This window comes from Pseudophryne corroboree, chromosome 8, assembly GCF_028390025.1.
Source record: "Pseudophryne corroboree isolate aPseCor3 chromosome 8, aPseCor3.hap2, whole genome shotgun sequence".
In the NCBI taxonomy this organism is placed as follows: domain Eukaryota; kingdom Metazoa; phylum Chordata; class Amphibia; order Anura; family Myobatrachidae; genus Pseudophryne; species Pseudophryne corroboree.
In genome coordinates this window covers 65452583-65473295 of record NC_086451.1, presented here as the reverse complement: position 1 = coordinate 65473295, position 20713 = coordinate 65452583, and the positions used below count along the sequence as shown (strand labels likewise).

At 45.8% G+C, this 20713-nt stretch overlaps 1 protein-coding gene across 2 annotated transcripts in view; it reads right to left on the bottom strand.

Moving 5' to 3' along the window:
* LOC134948526 (semaphorin-3F-like) overlaps positions 1-18354 on the bottom strand; it is a 96582-nt gene extending 78228 nt beyond the window's left edge. The window contains exons 1-3 of one of the 2 annotated variants that reach the window (XM_063936551.1): positions 17764-17849; positions 15965-16058; positions 14612-14723 (exon numbers count right to left, since the gene is read on the bottom strand). In XM_063936551.1, the coding sequence (XP_063792621.1) occupies positions 14612-14711 (100 nt within the window). In that variant the 5' untranslated portion in view covers positions 14712-14723; positions 15965-16058; positions 17764-17849. Of the gene's footprint in view, positions 1-14611; positions 14724-15964; positions 16059-17763 lie in introns of both variants that reach the window. The other variant, XM_063936550.1, reaches the window with a different exon arrangement.
* Between the last annotated feature and the right edge of the window lie 2359 nt (positions 18355-20713).

Genomic DNA, 20713 nt, shown 5'->3' with positions numbered 1-20713 from the left:
GCCAGTCTTGGCTGTACTTTGCATTAACGTAGTCGACACTGGAGTCAGACTCCGTGTCGATGTCTATTATTTATGGATAGTGAGCGTTGTGAGACTCTGAAGGTCTCTGTGACATAGGGGCAGACATGGGCAGATTCCCTGTCTGTTCTCTAATCTTTTGTAATAAGTTCATCTTCGCACTTAATTTCACATATCCAATCAGGTGTCGGCGTACACCACGCACCCACACAGATTTGCTCCATCTCTTCCTTATGAAAGCCTTTTACCGCAGACATGTCGACACACACGTACCGACACACTCCACACACACAGGGAATCTCTTATCTGAAGACAGGCCCCCCCCCAGGCCCTTTGGAGAGACAGAGAGAGAGAATGCCAGCACACACCCCAGCGCTATATAACCCAGGAAAAAACACAGAATGTTTACCCAGTAGCGCTGATGTAATGTATAATCGCCAAATATTTGCCCCCCCTCTACTTTAAAACCCTCTTCACCGTGTGTCAAGCAGAGGAAAGTCCGGGGAGCTTCCTCTCAGCGGTGCTGTGGAGAGAAAATGGCGCTGGTGAGTGCTGAGGGAGAAGCCCCGCCCCCCTCGGCGGCGGGCTTCTGTCCCGCTCAAACTTACTAAAATATGTCGGGGGCTCTTTTATAAACATGTACAGTGCCCACCTGTACATGTATATATACTTTTTGCCATAAGAGAGGTGTTATATTGCTGCCCAGGGCGCCCCCATGCGCCCTGCACCCTTACAGTGACCGGAGTGTGTGAGGTGTATGGGAGCAATGACGCACAGCTTCGGTGCTGTGCGTTACCTCAGTGAAGCTCTGAAGGCTTCTGCCGCCTGAGACGTCTTCTGACTTTGTTTCTTCTGGCTCTGTGAGGAGAACGGCGGCGCGGCTCTGGGGGTGGACGCCCAGTAAGAACCTGTGTTCACCCCCTCTGGAGCTAATGGTATCCAGTAGCCGAGGAAGCAGAGCTTATCTTAGACAAGAAGGTTTGCCCCTCTCTCCTCAGTCCCTCGATGCAGGGAGCCTGTTGCCAGCAGTGCTCCCTGTAAAAAAATAGAAAAAAATCCAAACAAAAATGCTTTCTAGGCAGAGAACTCAGGGAGCTCCCTGCAGTCAGGGCCGTAACTACGTGTGTGCCAAGTGGGCTTGGCACACAGCGCAGTTGCCCTGAGGGCGCACAGCCAGCGGCATGTAATGAGTCAAATTGACTCATTACATGCCGCCTCTAAGTCTGCGCCGTGCGCCGCGCTGTGGAGGGAGAAGTCTGCAGCCGCGCCGGGCAGCGGAGAAGGAGGAGGAGGGAGGGGGAGCAGGGAGCCGCAGCAGCGCTATTTCATTGGTAGTAAGCGCCGCTGCAGCATCCCACTCTCCTTCTGTATTGGCTGCCCGGCGCTGCTGTGGATGCTGGGATTCGGTTCCTCCATCCCAGCATCCACAGCAGCGCCGGGCAGCCAATACGGAAGGAGAGGGGGATGCTGCAGCGGCGCTTACTACCAATGACATAGCGCTGCTGCGGCTCCCTGCTCCCCCTCCCTCCTCCTCCTTCTCACCTGCCTGCACCGAGGGACCTGAACGAGGAGCCTGACTGCCAGCGGGGAGATGGTAAGTATATCTCTCTTTCTCTCTCTCTCTCTCTCTCTCTCTCTCTCTCTCAGGGGGACACCGTCTGCCGCAATGTGTAAAAAGGGGGCCTGGCTGCCGCAATGTGTAAAAAGGGGGCCTAGCTGCCGCAATGTGTAAAAAGGGGGCCTAGCTGCCGCAATGTGTAAAAAGGGGGCCTGGCTGCCGCAATGTGTAAAAAGGGGGCCTGGCTGCTGCAATGTGTATAAAGGGGGACACCGTCTGCCGTAATGTGTAAAAACGGGGACGCTGTCTGCTGTAAAGTGTAAAAAAGGGGACGCTGTCTGCCGCAATGTGTAAAAAGGGGGACTGGCTGCCGCAATGTGTTAAAAGGGAGACTGTCTGCTGTAATGTGTAAAAAGGGGGACGCTGTCTGCTGTAATGTATAAAAGGGGCTCTACCTGGTGTAGTGGCGCTACTGTGCAGCGTAATTTGAATAATGTAGACTACTGTGCACCGTAGTATGAATTGCTATTATTTTGTGGCCACGCCCCTTCCCCGTGAAGCCACGCCCCTATAAATTTTTCACGCGCCTACGGCGCGCACTGCCCCAATCTTACATTGGGGGGAGCGCCACTGTCGTTTCTTGCACACAGCGCTAAAATGCCTAGTTACGGCACTGCCTGCAGTGCACCCAACTCGCTCTGGGCACAGTGTAAAACTGAGGTCTGGAGGAGGGGCATAGAGGGAGGAGCCAGTGCACACCCAGAATCCAAAGCTTTCTTAAAGTGCCCTATCTCCTGCGGAGCCCGTCTATTCCCCATGGTCCTTACGGAGTCCCAGCATCCTCAAGGACGTTAGAGAAATATTGGGGGAGCACTGAAGAGAAAGAGAGATAGAGAGAGATGAGAGATGAGGGAAAAAACAAGGCGCCAGTAGAGATGAGCGCCTGAAATTTTTCGGGTTTTGTGTTTTGGTTTTGGGTTCGGTTCCGCGGCCGTGTTTTGGGTTCGAACGCGTTTTGGCAAAACCTCACCGAATTATTTTTGTCGGATTCGGGTGTGTTTTGGATTCGGGTGTTTTTTTCCAAAAACACTAAAAAACAGCTTAAATCATAGAATTTGGGGGTCATTTTGATCCCAAAGTATTATTAACCTCAAAAACCATAATTTACACTCATTTTCAGTCTATTCTGAATACCTCACACCTCACAATATTATTTTTAGTCCTAAAATTTGCACCGAGGTCGCTGTGTGAGTAAGATAAGCGACCCTAGTGGCCGACACAAACACCGGGCCCATCTAGGAGTGGCACTGCAGTGTCACGCAGGATGTCCCTTCCAAAAAACCCTCCCCAAACAGCACATGACGCAAAGAAAAAAAGAGGCGCAATGAGGTAGCTGTGTGAGTAAGATTAGCGACCCTAGTGGCCGACACAAACACCGGGCCCATCTAGGAGTGGCACTGCAGTGTCACGCAGGATGGCCCTTCCAAAAAACCCTCCCCAAACAGCACATGACGCAAAGAAAAAAAGAGGCGCAATGAGGTAGCTGACTGTGTGAGTAAGATTAGCGACCCTAGTGGCCGACACAAACACCGGGCCCATCTAGGAGTGGCACTGCAGTGTCACGCAGGATGTCCCTTCCAAAAAACCCTCCCCAAACAGCACATGACGCAAAGAAAAAAAGAGGCGCAATGAGGTAGCTGTGTGAGTAAGATTAGCGACCCTAGAGGCCGACACAAACACCGGGCCCATCTAGGAGTGGCACTGCAGTGTCACGCAGGATGTCCCTTCCAAAAAACCCTCCCCAAACAGCACATGACGCAAAGAAAAAAATGAGGCGCAATGAGGTAGCTGTGTGAGTAAGATTAGCGACCCTAGTGGCCGACACAAACACCGGGCACATCTAGGAGTGGCACTGCAGTGTCACGCAGGATGTCCCTTCCAAAAAACCCTCCCCAAACAGCACATGACGCAAAGAAAAAAAGAGGCGCAATGAGGTAGCTGACTGTGTGAGTAAGATTAGCGACCCTAGTGGCCGACACAAACACCGGGCCCATCTAGGAGTGGCACTGCAGTGTCACGCAGGATGTCCCTTCCAAAAAACCCTCCCCAAACAGCACATGACGCAAAGAAAAAAAGAGGCGCAATGAGGTAGCTGACTGTGTGAGTAAGATTAGCGACCCTAGTGGCCGACACAAACACCGGGCCCATCTAGGAGTGGCACTGCAGTGTCACGCAGGATGGCCCTTCCAAAAAACCCTCCCCAATCAGCACATGATGCAAAGAAAAAGAAAAGAAAAAAGAGGTGCAAGATGGAATTGTCCTTGGGCCCTCCCACCCACCCTTATGTTGTATAAACAAAACAGGACATGCACACTTTAACCAACCCATCATTTCAGTGACAGGGTCTGCCACACGACTGTGACTGATATGACGGGTTGGTTTGGACCCCCCCAAAAAAGAAGCAATTAATCTCTCCTTGCACAAACTGGCTCTACAGAGGCAAGATGTCCACCTCATCTTCACCCTCCGATATATCACCGTGTACATCCCCCTCCTCACAGATTATCAATTCGTCCCCACTGGAATCCACCATCTCAGCTCCCTGTGTACTTTGTGGAGGCAATTGCTGCTGGTCAATGTCTCCGCGGAGGAATTGATTATAATTCATTTTAATGAACATCATCTTCTCCACATTTTCTGGATGTAACCTCGTACGCCGATTGCTGACAAGGTGAGCGGCGGCACTAAACACTCTTTCGGAGTACACACTTGTGGGAGGGCAACTTAGGTAGAATAAAGCCAGTTTGTGCAAGGGCCTCCAAATTGCCTCTTTTTCCTGCCAGTATAAGTACGGACTGTGTGACGTGCCTACTTGGATGCGGTCACTCATATAATCCTCCACCATTCTATCAATGTTGAGAGAATCATATGCAGTGACAGTAGACGACATGTCCGTAATCGTTGTCAGGTCCTTCAGTCCGGACCAGATGTCAGCATCAGCAGTCGCTCCAGACTGCCCTGCATCACCGCCAGCGGGTGGGCTCGGAATTCTGAGCCTTTTCCTCGCACCCCCAGTTGCGGGAGAATGTGAAGGAGGAGATGTTGACAGGTCGCGTTCCGCTTGACTTGACAATTTTGTCACCAGCAGGTCTTTCAACCCCAGCAGACCTGTGTCTGCCGGAAAGAGAGATCCAAGGTAGGCTTTAAATCTAGGATCGAGCACGGTGGCCAAAATGTAGTGCTCTGATTTCAACAGATTGACCACCCGTGAATCCTTGTTAAGCGAATTAAGGGCTGCATCCACAAGTCCCACATGCCTAGCGGAATCGCTCCCTTTTAGCTCCTTCTTCAATGCCTCCAGCTTCTTCTGCAAAAGCCTGATGAGGGGAATGACCTGACTCAGGCTGGCAGTGTCTGAACTGACTTCACGTGTGGCAAGTTCAAAGGGCATCAGAACCTTGCACAACGTTGAAATCATTCTCCACTGCACTTGAGACAGGTGCATTCCATCTCCTATATCGTGCTCAATTGTATAGGCTTGAATGGCCTTTTGCTGCTCCTCCAACCTCTGAAGCATATAGAGGGTTGAATTCCACCTCGTTACCACTTCTTGCTTCAGATGATGGCAGGGCAGGTTCAGTAGTTTTTGGTGGTGCTCCAGTCTTCTGTACGTGGTGCCTGTACGCCGAAAGTGTCCCGCAATTTTTCTGGCCACCGACAGCATCTCTTGCACGCCCCTGTCGTTTTTTAAAAAATTCTGCACCACCAAATTCAAGGTATGTGCAAAACATGGGACGTGCTGGAATTTGCCCATATTTAATGCACACACAATATTGCTGGCGTTGTCCGATGCCACAAATCCACAGGAGAGTCCAATTGGGGTAAGCCATTCCGCGATGATCTTCCTCAGTTGCCGTAAGAGGTTTTCAGCTGTGTGCGTATTCTGGAAAGCGGTGATACAAAGCGTAGCCTGCCTAGGAAAGAGTTGGCGTTTGCGAGATGCTGCTACTGGTGCCGCCGCTGCTGTTCTTGCGGCGGGAGTCCATACATCTACCCAGTGGGCTGTCACAGTCATATAGTCCTGACCCTGCCCTGCTCCACTTGTCCACATGTCCGTGGTTAAGTGGACATTGGGTACAACTGCATTTTTTAGGAGACTGGTGAGTCTTTTTCTGACGTCCGTGTACATTCTCGGTATCGCCTGCCTAGAGAAGTGGAACCTAGATGGTATTTGGTAACGGGGGCACACTGCCTCAATAAATTGTCTAGTTCCCTGTGAACTAACGGCGGATACCGGACGCACGTCTAACACCAACATAGTTGTCAAGGACTCAGTTATCCGCTTTGCAGTAGGATGACTGCTGTGATATTTCATCTTCCTCGCAAAGGACTGTTGAACAGTCAATTGCTTACTGGAAGTAGTACAAGTGGGCTTACGACTTCCCCTCTGGGATGACCATCGACTCCCAGCGGCAACAACAGCAGCGCCAGCAGCAGTAGGCGTTACACGCAAGGATGCATCGGAGGAATCCCAGGCAGGAGAGGACTCGTCAGACTTGCCAGTGACATGGCCTGCAGGACTATTGGCATTCCTGGGGAAGGAGGAAATTGACACTGAGGGAGTTGGTGGGGTGGTTTGCGTGAGCTTGGTTACAAGAGGAAGGGATTTACTGGTCAGTGGACTGCTTCCGCTGTCACCCAAAGTTTTTGAACTTGTCACTGACTTATTATGAATGCGCTGCAGGTGACGTATAAGGGAGGATGTTCCGAGGTGGTTAACGTCCTTACCCCTACTTATTACAGCTTGACAAAGGGAACACACGGCTTGACACCTGTTGTCCGCATTTCTGGTGAAATACCTCCACACCGAAGAGCTGATTTTTTTGGTATTTTCACCTGGCATGTCAACGGCCATATTCCTCCCACGGACAACAGGTGTCTCCCCGGGTGCCTGACTTAAACAAACCACCTCACCATCAGAATCCTCCTGGTCAATTTCCTCCCCAGCGCCAGCAACACCCATATCCTCCTCATCCTGGTGTACTTCAACACTGACATCTTCAATCTGACTATCAGGAACTGGACTGCGGGTGCTCCTTCCAGCACTTGCAGGGGGCGTGCAAATGGTGGAAGGCGCATGCTCTTCACGTCCAGTGTTGGGAAGGTCAGGCATCGCAACCGACACAATTGGACTCTCCTTGTGGATTTGGGATTTCAAAGAACGCACAGTTCTTTGCGGTGCTTTTGCCAGCTTGAGTCTTTTCAGTTTTCTAGCGAGAGGCTGAGTGCTTCCATCCTCATGTGAAGCTGAACCACTAGCCATGAACATAGGCCAGGGCCTCAGCCGTTCCTTGCCACTCCGTGTGGTAAATGGCATATTGGCAAGTTTACGCTTCTCCTCCGACAATTTTATTTTAGGTTTTGGAGTCCTTTTTTTACTGATATTTGGTGTTTTGGTTTTGACATGCTCTGTACTATGCCATTGGGCATCGGCCTTGGCAGACGACGTTGCTGGCATTTCATCGTCTCGGCCATGACTAGTGGCAGCAGCTTCAGCACGAGGTGGAAGTGGATCTTGATCTTTCCCTAATTTTGGAACCTCAACATTTTTGTTCTCCATATTTTAATAGGCACAACTAAAAGGCACCTCAGGTAAACAATGGAGATGGATGGATTGGATACTAGTATACAATTATGGACGGGCTGCCGAGTGCCGACACAGAGGTAGCCACAGCCGTGAACTACCGCACTGTACTGTGTCTGCTGCTAATATATAGACTGGTTGATAAAGAGATAGTATACTCGTAACTAGTATGTATGTATAAAGAAAGAAAAAAAACCACGGTTAGGTGGTATATACAATTATGGACGGGCTGCCGAGTGCCGACACAGAGGTAGCCACAGCCGTGAACTACCGCACTGTACTGTGTCTGCTGCTAATATATAGACTGGTTGATAAAGAGATAGTATACTCGTAACTAGTATGTATGTATAAAGAAAGAAAAAAAAACCACGGTTAGGTGGTATATACAATTATGGACGGGCTGCCGAGTGCCGACACAGAGGTAGCCACAGCCGTGAACTACCGCACTGTACTGTGTCTGCTGCTAATATATAGACTGGTTGATAAAGAGATAGTATACTCGTAACTAGTATGTATGTATAAAGAAAGAAAAAAAAACCACGGTTAGGTCACTGGTATATACAATTATGGACGGGCTGCCGAGTGCCGACACAGAGGTAGCCACAGCCGTGAACTACCGCACTGTACTGTGTCTGCTGCTAATATATAGACTGGTTGATAAAGAGATAGTATACTCGTAACTAGTATGTATGTATAAAGAAAGAAAAAAAAACCACGGTTAGGTCACTGGTATATACAATTATGGACGGGCTGCCGAGTGCCGACACAGAGTTAGCCACAGCCGTGAACTACCGCACTGTACTGTGTCTGCTGCTAATATAGACTGGTTGATAAAGAGATAGTATACTACTAATATTATATACTGGTGGTCAGGTCACTGGTCACTAGTCACACTGGCAGTGGCACTCCTGCAGCAAAAGTGTGCACTGTTTAATTTTAATATAATATTATGTACTCCTGGCTCCTGCTATAACCTATAACTGGCACTGCAGTAGTGCTCCCCAGTCTCCCCCACAATTATAAGCTGTGTGAGCTGAGCAGTCAGACAGATATATAATATATATAGATGATGCAGCACACTGGCCTGAGCCTGAGCAGTGCACACAGATATGGTATGTGACTGAGTCACTGTGTGCTGTGTATCGCTTTTTTCAGGCAGAGAACGGATTATAAATAAAAGTGGTGGTCACTGGTCACTATCAGCAAAACTCTGCACTGTACACTACTGAGTACTCCTAATGCTCCCCAAAATTAGTAAATCAAGTGTCTCTCTAATCTATTCTAATTCTAAACGGAGAGGACGCCAGCCACGTCCTCTCCCTATCAATCTCAATGCACGTGTGAAAATGGCGGCGACGCGCGGCTCCTTATATAGAATCCGAGTCTCGCGATAGAATCCGAGCCTCGCGAGAATCCGACAGCGTCATGATGACGTTCGGGCGCGCTCGGGTTAACCGAGCAAGGCGGGAAGATCCGAGTCGCTCGGACCCGTGAAAAAAAACATGAAGTTCTGGCGGGTTCGGATTCAGAGAAACCGAACCCGCTCATCTCTAGGCGCCAGTGACAACAACATCTAATAATGCCATACCCCCCCCCCCTCCCCCCCCTCAAGCTAAAACTGCTGAAAGTATGATCCTGGGAAACATTCAATATAAAACTATTATAAAACGTAATGTCTGCAGTGCCCATGTAGTCACCTTTATCTGCATTGTAGTGTGTACAGTGGAAGGGTTTTGTTCCACTCTTTTCTCACCCATCATAAGGCATCCTTTGTGTCTGTTCTGTGGCCCCATTCCAGCTTCACAGTGCACAAGGCAGACTCACAAAGATGAGAAACAAATGGTGAAACGCACAATCTGAGTTCAGTTTTCCTAATCCATATAGAACATTCTAAACTCACTGTGTAGAATGAACGATAGAGTTATATGCTCCGCTGCCACACTAGGTGATATTTATTTAAATTTAAAAAAAAAACATACCTAGTAAAATAAAAAAAGGTGATGCTTATTAATAAACATTATATACAATTACATTTTCCACACACATCACAAATAAACAACATGCAATGATGTGGACTAGCATAATTTTGAAGGTTCAGCCTCATTCACTTGCTCCCTTAGGGCTGTAACACACTCGCCGGCTCCCGCCGCCCGGCAAAATCCCGGACAGCTTTTTGAAGCGGCCGTCCTGCTGAAACACATTCAGAGAAATGTGTCCATTCACACGGCACGGCCCCGGCACGGCTGCCAGGTTGCAGCCGGAAATATCCACTGGAAGGTCCGGCTGCCGGGGCCATGCCGTCTTTGTAGGCAGTGAACCGTGTGTGAAGGGGAGCTTTCACACACACAACGTGTTTTTTTTAGCCGCTGCTGCTGCGCATGCGCACAGCATTACACATGGCTCAAAGCCGTTGTGTGTGAAAGACCCTCTCGGATGGCAAAAAGCCAGACAAAGGGGGTCATTCAGAGTTGTTCGCTCGTTATTTTTTTCTCGCAACGGAGCGATTAGTCGCTAATGCGCAATGTCCGCAGTGCGACTGCGCCAAGTAAATTTGCTATTAAGTTAGGTATTTTACTCACGGCATTACGAGGTTTTTTCTTTGTTCTGGTGATCGGAGTGTGATTGACAGGAAGTGGGTGTTTCTGGGCGGAAACTGGCCGTTTTATGGGTGTGTGTGAAAAAACGCTACCGTTTCTGGGAAAAACGCGGGAGTGGCTGGAGAAACGGAGGAGTGTCTGGGCGAACGCTGGGTGTGTTTGTGACGTCAAACCAGGAACGACAAGCACTGAACTGATCGCACTGGCAGAGTAAGTCTCGAGCTACTCAGAAACTGCACAGAGAAGTCTTTTCGCAATATTGCGAATCTTTCGTTCGCAATTTTGATAAGCTAAGATTCACTCCCAGTAGGCGGTGGCTTAGCGTGTGCAAAGCTGCTAAAAGCAGCTTGCAAGCGAACAACTCGGAATGAGGGCCAAAGTTTGTCTGGATTTTTGCCATCCATGGGAAAACTGGAGCATGTGTAATAGCCCTAAGGTCTAGGTATAAAAATACGTCAAGGTGGGGACACGTACAGCACATCGCCCTGCTCGCGGCTGACTGAATCAACTCTTATTACACTCTAATTATGCAATTATGTTAAAAGGTACATTTGTTAACTCATCTGTAACTGTTTACTTATGTAATGCTGTTGCATATTAATCCCTGTGTCCGGTGCTACGGAATGCTTATTATGAACAGAATATAATCTAGTGCAATGGTCATAAATGTTCGTTCAAGTCATATTTCTTTTAATGTTGTGTTCTAGCAATAAAGATCTCATTGCCTTTGATGTTGTATTCTCTGTTGGTTATATCAGTGGGGTTTAACTTTACCCTCAGCAGCAAAAGCAGTGGGCCGTGAAACCCATCAGCTATTACCAATGGAACCACAAAAATGATGGTTTGCTTGAGAGAGTCCCTGGGATGTTCTCTGTGGCTGAGCATGATTACAGAAGAAGTTGGTGGAAGTTTTAAATGATGTTCTTTTTGTTTGTTTTTTTAACCCAAATGGATATTAACATACAAAAATAGTAGATTCCAGTATAATTTTTTTAAAGATTTAGGACGTTTCCTAGCGCCTATGTTTCTGACTTAGCTCATTCACAGAGCCACTATCGCTGCCTCTTTCCCACAATACCCTTGGGGTGTGGGCAAATGGGTTGGTATAGCCACGTTCGCTCATTAAGTGTATTTAAAACTTGATGAGGAGAGGGGCATTACTCCTAACCAATGGCTGGCCTATGCCCCCCAGACAATTTGGGCCAGGTTAATAAGTACTCACAACACCCCCCTCCCGTCACCCCTGTGTCCAGAGACAAATGCATCTCATAGAAGAGCGGTAAATAAGAAGTTGATTCTATCACATCTGAGATGATGTTAAACATTTTAGGAGGTGTCATCGAACGAAAGCCTTGGGGTTTGCCCTACAACCACACATTTAGCATTACATTTTAATATCTAGGGGCATATGTAATAGGGTCCGAGTTTGCCAGAGGGGGTGTGTTTATGTTAAAGCGGCAATCATTAATAAGGCATGGTTTTGCCTTGTAAATGATTGCCCCTTTAAAAAAAAGCGCTCGAGATCGCCCGGCCTCCCGCATCTTTGGCAAACTCGGACCCTATTACATACACCCCCTAATCTCCAAAACAAGATCTCTTTACATTTCACCAGCAGAGACCATTGCAAAAAGGCAAGTAGTCCGTTTGCATCAATAATGCAACACACTTGCCACAAATGCAGATGTATGTAAATGGCAACATAGGGAGATAGTATTATACACTTCTTAACTTTGCGGTACTCAGTAAATTAGTTCCAATGTATACATTTCTGGCTATGTAAGTAGCACATTGAAAATACATATTCTGATTAGTAGCGGATTTTCCACAAGGCACGTGAGACACGTGCCTAGGGACGGCACTTGCTGGGGGGCGGCACACCTGGCTGACAAGGGCCGGATTCTTTTTTTTTCGTCATTATATATATATATATATATATATATATTTTTTTTTATTTTTTTATTTTTTTTTGCTGTATTCAGCAAATGATGGGGGTAAGACAATGGGAAGCAGATTGTGGTCCAGGAGTTGGTAGTAGGGTGAGGTTAAGGCTGCTTTGGTATTCTTGAGGCATCTGAACTGTCACCCGAGATGAAGGGGACAATGACGTGATGGGGGGGGGGGGGGGGGGGGGCCTGCACCCAATAATGTGCCTAGGGGTGGCCTGACCCCTAAAGTTGGCCTTGATTTTTAATGATGGTTCTCCTTTAAATTTAGAAATATTGGACTAGACATAGGCCTATAAAAAAGAAACATTTCTGCCAACTTCACAACACAAACCACCCAAACCTCTCCTTCCAATAAAAGTAAAAAACCAACCAAACCTCTCATTCCAATAAAAGTCAAAAACCAACCAAACCTCTCCTTCCAACAAAAGTAAAAAACACCAGACAAAAGAACAAAAGGCCAAGCAAATAAAAGGGATGCGGTCATGTGATTGGCGCACGGGACCCAAATAAAATAGCTATGATCTGTCTTATACAAAGTTACACTGATGAAATTAATTTCCAATAGGGTGTAGGGCGACAAAACAATGATCCTATGTTAATTATGTTAGTAAAAGAGCCTCACACTTTTGGACAACTCCACCCATCTATGTCTTGCCCCCTATGTAAAAAAAAAAAAAAGAAGAAGCAGTGGCCTTTTTGTGGGTACCCCGCCATTACTTGGTCCAAACTGTGCTGTTTATTTGTCGGCAGCTGCTGCAGCTCACAGTGCAGGGGGACCCAATCTGTACAGCCCCCTGTAACAGATAAAACTGGAAGTGTTCTATTGTGTCCTGCTGAATAGAACTGGATGTGTCGTCGAGTCCTCCGGCACTTTCAGCTGCAGCTGCTGCCTTCACATAAACTGCATGGTATAGTTCAAGGAGTCAGGTAACGGCGAGGGCTTTGGAGGAGGGGTTGTACAAAACAGACAGCCCCTTTAAATAAGCCCTTTCCTTCTATATTTAAAATGGTAAATCTATATTATTGTATGCGTTTGGGAAATATGCATTCTTAGACATCCACAGATGTGATTCAGCAAGATGAGCTGCCCCTCCAGACTCTAGGGAGGTAAGACAAGCCGACTGGACAGATAAATCATGGAAAACACTACTTCCCGGTACTATAATGACCATTCATTTAAATGTACGGAAAAGTTGTCATAGCATATTGGAAGAGAAATGGCTGCAGTGGTTTACAATGGAGGAAGAACTTAAGAGAGAGATAACTACTGTCGAGTAGAGCCAATATACTCTGCTTACATTTCCCATAAACCTGACTTACATACATGCCTTCTCTCCAGCAAACATATACGGGCTGTGAGCTCATCCTATTCACACATAGATATGCCCTGACACACAGGATGTTTCAGGATTTATACACAGACACACAGAGGGTGTCCCCGGGCCCTGAATGCAGAGGAGACGGGCACAGCTTCACACCCAGTGACGCGAGGGATAAAAGCCCAGCTGTCACACACAGAAAGAGGGGCTCAGTGCTCCCTATTAATAGGTCCCCACGTCTATGGTGAGGTAACACGGGTATTTTTGGGATGCGCTTGTCAAGAACAAAGTACATCAAAATCCCGACAACAGCCCTCTCCTGTTGATCCTTCTTTGTTCTGCACGGGATCCACGATGAACACAGAGAAAGGCACAACTGCAGACCTGTCACTTTTACCAACTGATTGCGGAGGAACAGATTGGAATCTTCAGATCCTTCCGAAATATTTAAAAGAAAAAAAAAGCCAGCCGGTCTTGTATTCTTTTCATACTAATTTACCATATTAGAGAATTTGCTGTCGCTTGTAACATGAGTGTGTGTACAACTTGTTGCCAAGAGCTGCAAAGACGGCATGGCTTTAGAATTTAGCCTTTGCTTTACAGCCAAAAAAGCTGAACAAAATGGTGACAATGAGGGTGTGTTTTTATTGAACAAAGTTGTTTATGGAAGGATAGGTGTTAAACAGTCCTCTTTGTTCACAAGCCCTTAATAATGTCAATATCGCAAGTCTGCCAATATTTCCCCCCTAGAAATTCCTTCAGTAGGAAACCTAAGGAGACAATTCCTCACCCTCCTGTGACCTTCCGAGGTTAGAGGTCAAATACGCACAATAACACAAAGGTAATCTCTTCCCCTTAATGACCCTACAGTAGCAAAGGTCATCGGCATTTTATCACATGTAATAAGGAGGATTGTGAAATGGGACCTGTCAGCTGCCTTTAGGGCTTCTGACATAATGAGTTCTGGAAACGGGGCAAGAACCGCATGTTGTACAGTGCAGGTATCATTTTTCTAACTAATTTGTTAAAAAGTCATTATCTTTCCCCCGAGGTGACACCAAAAGGAGCTGCAAATCCGGCAGGTGCTCGGGATTTAAACATGAAAGGCTTAGTCCGAGAAAAGTTTACACAACAATAGCATCCGTTGCTATGGATTAAAGCGCACTTGTCTACACGGCACCTATTAAATAGATCCAATATTGGGGGAGGCGGCCGTGCTGGACTACACACCCTACTTCTAAACATAATAAGAGGTGCTACCATGCTGAAATTTGTAATGCCACACAGGAGGGGGGGGGGGGGGGGAGAAAAGAAAATGCAGGTGCACACTCTAAACACTTACAACATTGGTAATCAGAACAATTATAATAAACTCTGCACTTTAAACTGGAGTAAAATTGAGGTTCTTCGTATAATTTTTGGCCAAAAATATGGGCCCCCCTACCACGCCCTGGTGACCTTATCAGGTGGGTATTTAACAGATCCCAAAGGTTGATAAAGTATACACTTGTAAAATGTCTGCAGCTTACCTTTGTATGACAGATAGACACGGGCAGGTCGGGACATCCATATACTCACAGGAAGACTTAGAAGCAGTAGAACTAGAGAGGGCAGTGTAGATATCAACATGTTGCTACTACCCTACACACAGTGAGAGACAAGAGGAGACAATGGTCATTCAATTAATCGCATCAGTACTATCCATTATTAACACAGTGCTTTACTTACTAAGCTACAGGATGTATCAACTTTCAAGGCATCAAACAAAAAAATAAAAAAAGGACAAAAATATAGAGCCAAAAGACTACCCGTCATCGACTCACAGCAGGAAAGGCATTCATATATCACTACTTTCATATAACAAGAGTTGTATTTGCTGAATAAAGTTCTTATCTAAGCGGTCATACTCATGTCAATAGAGGGATGTGCCGGGAAACTTCCATTGTCTCTAATCTTGGTAAAAAGGAAAATCATGTGGATATTAGTCAAACGGATTTAAATAAGCATCCCAGAATCAAGGACAAAATAGACAATGAAAAGGAAATCATTAAAGCTTTTTGCTTTGTTTGGATGGGCTCAGGAAACGATTGGAGATTTAAGTGACACCAAAAAAATGAAGTCAGGTAACATAGGCTCACTACATTTTCTAGGTCATTTTAACTTCACAAAATCTTTATCTTCTACAAACTAGTGTATAGCTATCAATTATGAATTTCTTTTTTTTTTTTTTAATGACAGACAACATAAGAATTGCTCTATGCTTTATTCTAATTCCAGATAGCAATCGCTTGCAGTTCATTTTAGAGAAGTATTTTTCTTTTCAGTGTTTATATAACGTTTGAATCCCTCCTCACGATTAATGTCCAATATCGGAAGAGTTAGGGTGAAGAAAACACACACACATACAGTACACACACCCCTACGGTCTACTTTTTGGAACAAATAAACCCCAATTCCAGTTTGCTTCCAAGTTCCAACTTATTTGTACAAATATCTATTAAAAGACATGTCTGGCTGGCAGCGACAGTTATAATAAAGACCTTATGTACTATGAAGTGCTTTAGCGCATTGTGGCTACATATTGTAAACTGGGTTTATTGTCGTTTATATCTTAAGCCTTCTGATGCACCTGTGCTTTCCTGTGCTCCAAGTAAATATCTTTTAAAAAACCAAAACCTCTTTGGCCATTTAAAAACACCGGGTGTTATGACTAATCAAATAAACAGTAATTAAAGAGTCATCTTTCAAAAATGATTGCCATATAACATGAATTATTCTATACAAAAATACTGTAAAACGAACAACGATCTGAACGTGGTGCGGGCATAGCATTTCAGGGTCAAACTTGGATGCAAATGCACTTTGTATGAAAACAATTGTACCTTCGGGTCCAAGGCTTTCAAGGGATTTGTATGTAAGAAAAGGAGCGTGAGAATATACTGCGGGGAAAAAGGAAGTCCTTTATAACAGGGTGTCCTTCAGGAGGAAACACAAGAGTCAGAATATATTTTTAGTATCACTGAGGTTTGGTATAGGAAATTACTTTTTTGGGAAAAGGCGACACACGATTTAGACTTTCCTATCCTCACAGAATTGTCCCTGGATGCTGGGGTTGGGACGTGTGCGTGTAAATTGCCCGGATTGCGACACATACTATGATGTATAGTCATGCCAGATTAGACACCGTGTTTTTGGACTGACATGCCAAAGTTCGACTTCTATCGTTGCTTAAAGAAAAATCACACCTTTGTGCGAAGATCTTTTCTTTTGACTATATAACATGTCATATACATTAAGCTATATAATATATACACACACACAAATTACAAACTGACAATTTTTTTGTTGATGTACTTGAAACACCTTTTTTTTTTACGAACACATTATGTAATATCAACATCCATCCAAGAACAAAGTAGCAGTAGTATCCAGCGGTCTATGGTTTATAAGGATGGAGTCCTAGAACCCTACAGTATAGAGCCTGGAGAATGTGAGTAGAGGGGGATACAAGATTTTTACTGATGGAAAGAAGCGCTGTATATTATTACTGTATGCATTATCATTACTGATGTTTGGTGACGCTGACATTAGCGCATATACAGAAAACGTTTACACCCCCCCCAATAAATGTACATGGAATAATCACTTGCTGCTTATTATTTTATGAATGAAGTGACTATAGGCACTATATAGCACATTTGGGGTGAGACTATAAAAAGTTTTTCCCCTATAATGTACCATTATTTGAAGCAGTGAGAGGGTTAAGAGTCTAATTACTCGATTTTGGCAGAAATATGATTACAGGGTTGAGAAATGAAAGATGCCGATCTGTCAGTTTGGCTTGTCTCGTATACATGTACGAATTAACAACTTGCACCTCTCAAACCAGGGACACCTCGTACCAGGCACTAGATACGGACTAGCTCTGCTTTCCCAATCCTGTCCAACTTACAAAGGAGGTTAGATGGGAGGGTGAGTGAGGGAGAACGTGCTGGAAGGCAGGAACAAAAAAAAGTGAAAGAGAATGGGGAAGGGAGAAAAGAGAGAGAAAGTGAGATTTCTACAGGGGATGGAGGGATGAGGTTAAAGAGTAAAACTCAAAGAAGACTAGACAGGGAGGAGACTTGCAGAGAAAGAGAGAGAGAGAGAGAGATGTACTTGTCAAATGAAAAGGTGAGAGAAGGACAAGCCAGGAGACTGAGACATTGGATAGGGTGTGAATGGAGGAACAGCAAGCGGAAAGTAGAACAGAAGCTACTATACTGCGGAGAAGATACAACACAAAGAAGACTACTAAAACAATGGCACAAGGAGATGAAATCATTGCACATGAGGATACTAATCCTAAACCGACCAGGTTGTAATGATAGGTTACAGGCATATTCCAGAATTTGCTGTACAAACACCCATGTAATAAGGATAGCCTGATTATTAACACATGAAGTCACCATTAAAAGTAGTGTCTGCGTGGAAGGTTACCCCAGCAGGTAGAAATCGTGAAGACACAAACCTGCAGACGCATTCAGCCAATAAGGACATAAAATAAGTTTTGTCATCAAGGCGCAACACAAACGTGTTACTAAAGTCACTAAATGGAAGAGAAGAAGAACTCGCAGAATACTTAGAACAATGCTGAACAATCGTCAGTCAGTTCATGGAGAAGGATGTAAGTGGTACGTACCTCGGATGTGTTCTCACAAAACAGGACAGGAAAGTGGAAGACGAGGCAGATATCCCCAATCAGCTGATATGACTTTGTGCCATTTCGAAACATGCATTACGGGAAGCATACGTGATCACCGGAGGCAGCATGCGAGCTGTCAGATGAACCCCTATGACAGCCAGAGAGCTACAGGTGTACACAGGTGTGTAGACTGGCCAGAGAGAAATCAAGGTTCTGTTTGCTGATAAGTTGAAGACCGGTTAGGTGAGGATGTCAGAGGATAAATAAGTAGACGAGGGAGACGCAAGTACAACGAAACAGTGCTGACAGTCTGCAGGTTGTAAAGGTCCAAGTTTTCCAAACGGGTATCCTGCTTTCTGTGCAGTTCTTGGAATCTAGACCCAGAAACGGACATGAAAAGTAGGCAAGTTACATGCACAGTACAGTAACATACAGTGCCACTCTGTGCAGCTATGTTTGCAGAGCAAAGTGTGACTGTGGCTGGGAGGCTCCAGGATGACAGAACCTGACAGCTCCACTTTCCATTCTGTTGAAGTGAGAAGGAAAAGGGGGAGAGAAACACTGGAGCGGGGAGGAGGGAGAAGGAAAGAGGGAGAGAAAGAAAGAAAGAGGGAGAGGAGGGAAAAGGACTGGGGGGGTCGCAAAGAGCAACGAATAAGATTAAGCATAAAGGGAGGGACTACACAGCCAGAGGTATGAGGGAGGGGAGAACATTAAAGGGAAGGAAGAGAACTGGAGCAAACTACCTGATCTTTAATCGCAAGGAAGAACACAAGAACAATCAGAATGAGGAGACATGGATTATCTGAATGATAGGAGACAGCAGCAACACCTAAACACCCGAGAGGCAGAATGAGCCAACAAGGAGGAGTAGGGTTAAGGAGGGGTATTGGCAAAGGGTGAGGTACTGTATGAGAGAGGAGAGAAAGTAGGAAGGAGAGAGAGTAATACCTGGCAGAGAGAGAGAATACCAACACTCATGTCACAGCTGTGTAGACTGCGACCTGAGCTCTCCTGTCTGTATAACTACATTACTATACGGATTAACCTCTGACGTGCCAGCAGCACCCACATTGTAATAACTTGGCACAAGAAGAATTTGATGGCATGACATCACTAGCAGCTTCCTCACCCCTTTCCATCCAATAGTGAATGCACTTCAGGTGTAAGACCACATACTCTAGCTCGGGATCCGTCAGGCAATCACAATGGGAAAAACTCCCTTTAAAATGGATAAATAGGTGACAAATAAAAGAATTAGTTCACAGTTCTCTTTCAAGCGTTCAAATGGATGTTTTCAATGATACGGCTCATTTTTGTTTTGTTTTTGTGTGTGCAGCCGGTGCCAAAAAGACTGCAACTTTTTTTGAGCAATGTTCCTATGTGCCATGAAAAAGACTCATTACATATTCTGTTCTTTGCATGTTCTCGTGACCTTGGCGTGCCCTTTCTGCTTTGTTTTGCCAATCCCCTGCTCCGTCAACTACTCCATTTATATACAGAGCAGGTACCTAGCTGGCAGCGCAGGCCTCCTCCCCCCACATCTAAACTCCCCACTGTGCGCAGCGGATTTCTATACCATGGCTTCATCCATAATATAGACGTATCAAGGGCAATGGCAGTGCAGGCCTGGCTAGCCCTTTACCCCCTAGCTTAGACAAGAGAAAGCTCTGTGCTGGAGGCTGTAGCCTATTCTCTGCCTCAGCGGGACACCGAGACATGGTAAATAACTGGACACAGAGCATAGCAACCGCCATAGATAGTGATGTGCTCACTGGCAGCGAAATTTCCAAATAACATTGAAGTAGAAAGCATGTAAAGTCTCCCTCCATTCAGAGGACTCACAATCTGGCGGCACCAAGGTTAATATGGATGGCAGAGTGCAATTAGCTGCTTATCAGCAGAACAGGTTACAGGGATACAATGGATGTGTTATTAGTAGTGGACCAGGAAGCTAGCAGGGATCGGGTCCCTAGTCAGCAGTCACACAGGCAGGAGGGAGGTCAGCGCACACAGCATTACATAGAAACAACTCCAAACAAATTTCTCCCCTCCCAGAGGAATTCTAAACATACAGCTTATCAGAGGTCTCTATGGGATGGAGGCCAGAGCTGAGAATCCTGAGCGATAACATAACAAACAGCGAGGGATACAGCCAACCTTTGTGGAAGGCTAGTACAACATGATATAGTCTAACAATAGATACTTTTTATAGCGAGACCACTGGTATACATGGTACACAGAGAAAGCAGGGATAGCCACCCTGGGGAAACCAGGCTGGCCACAGATCATGGGAATAAGAGACTTCAAGATTAGAGAGAGAGGAACAAATGCTAAAACAAAGGAAGTGCAGTGCGGATGGTGTAATGGTGAGCATTACTGCCTCACAGCACTGAGGTCATGGGTTCCATTCACACCATGGCCCCTAACTGTGTGGAGTTTGTATATTCTCCCCGTACTTGCGTGGGTTTTATCCGGGTACTCTGGTTTCCTCCCACAATCCAAAAATATACTGGTAGGTTAATTGGATCCCAACAAAATTAACCCTAGCCTGTATGTGTGTGTGTGCGTGTACATGTGGTAGGGAAAAATAGATTGTAAGCTCCACTGGGGCAGGGACTGATGTGAATGGCCAAATATGCTCTGTAAAGCGCTGTGGAATGCACTATATAAATAACTGGCAATAAATAAATAAGTGCACAACTCTGTGCATACCTTTAACTGGACACTGGACCACTGACACTTATTTACCACCAAAGGTTTAGAAAGGATCAAGTCAAACTTTGCTGAAATGAAAAGAAACTCAAAATAAAGTGTTGCTTTATCAGACATTTTTAAAGATATGCAGAGGACAACTCAGCTCTCAGCAATGCACCAAGAATTATGGTACCCCAGCAATGCATATTTTTGTGACCCCTTTTATGGGGCGAGAAGGAAAATGTGCGAT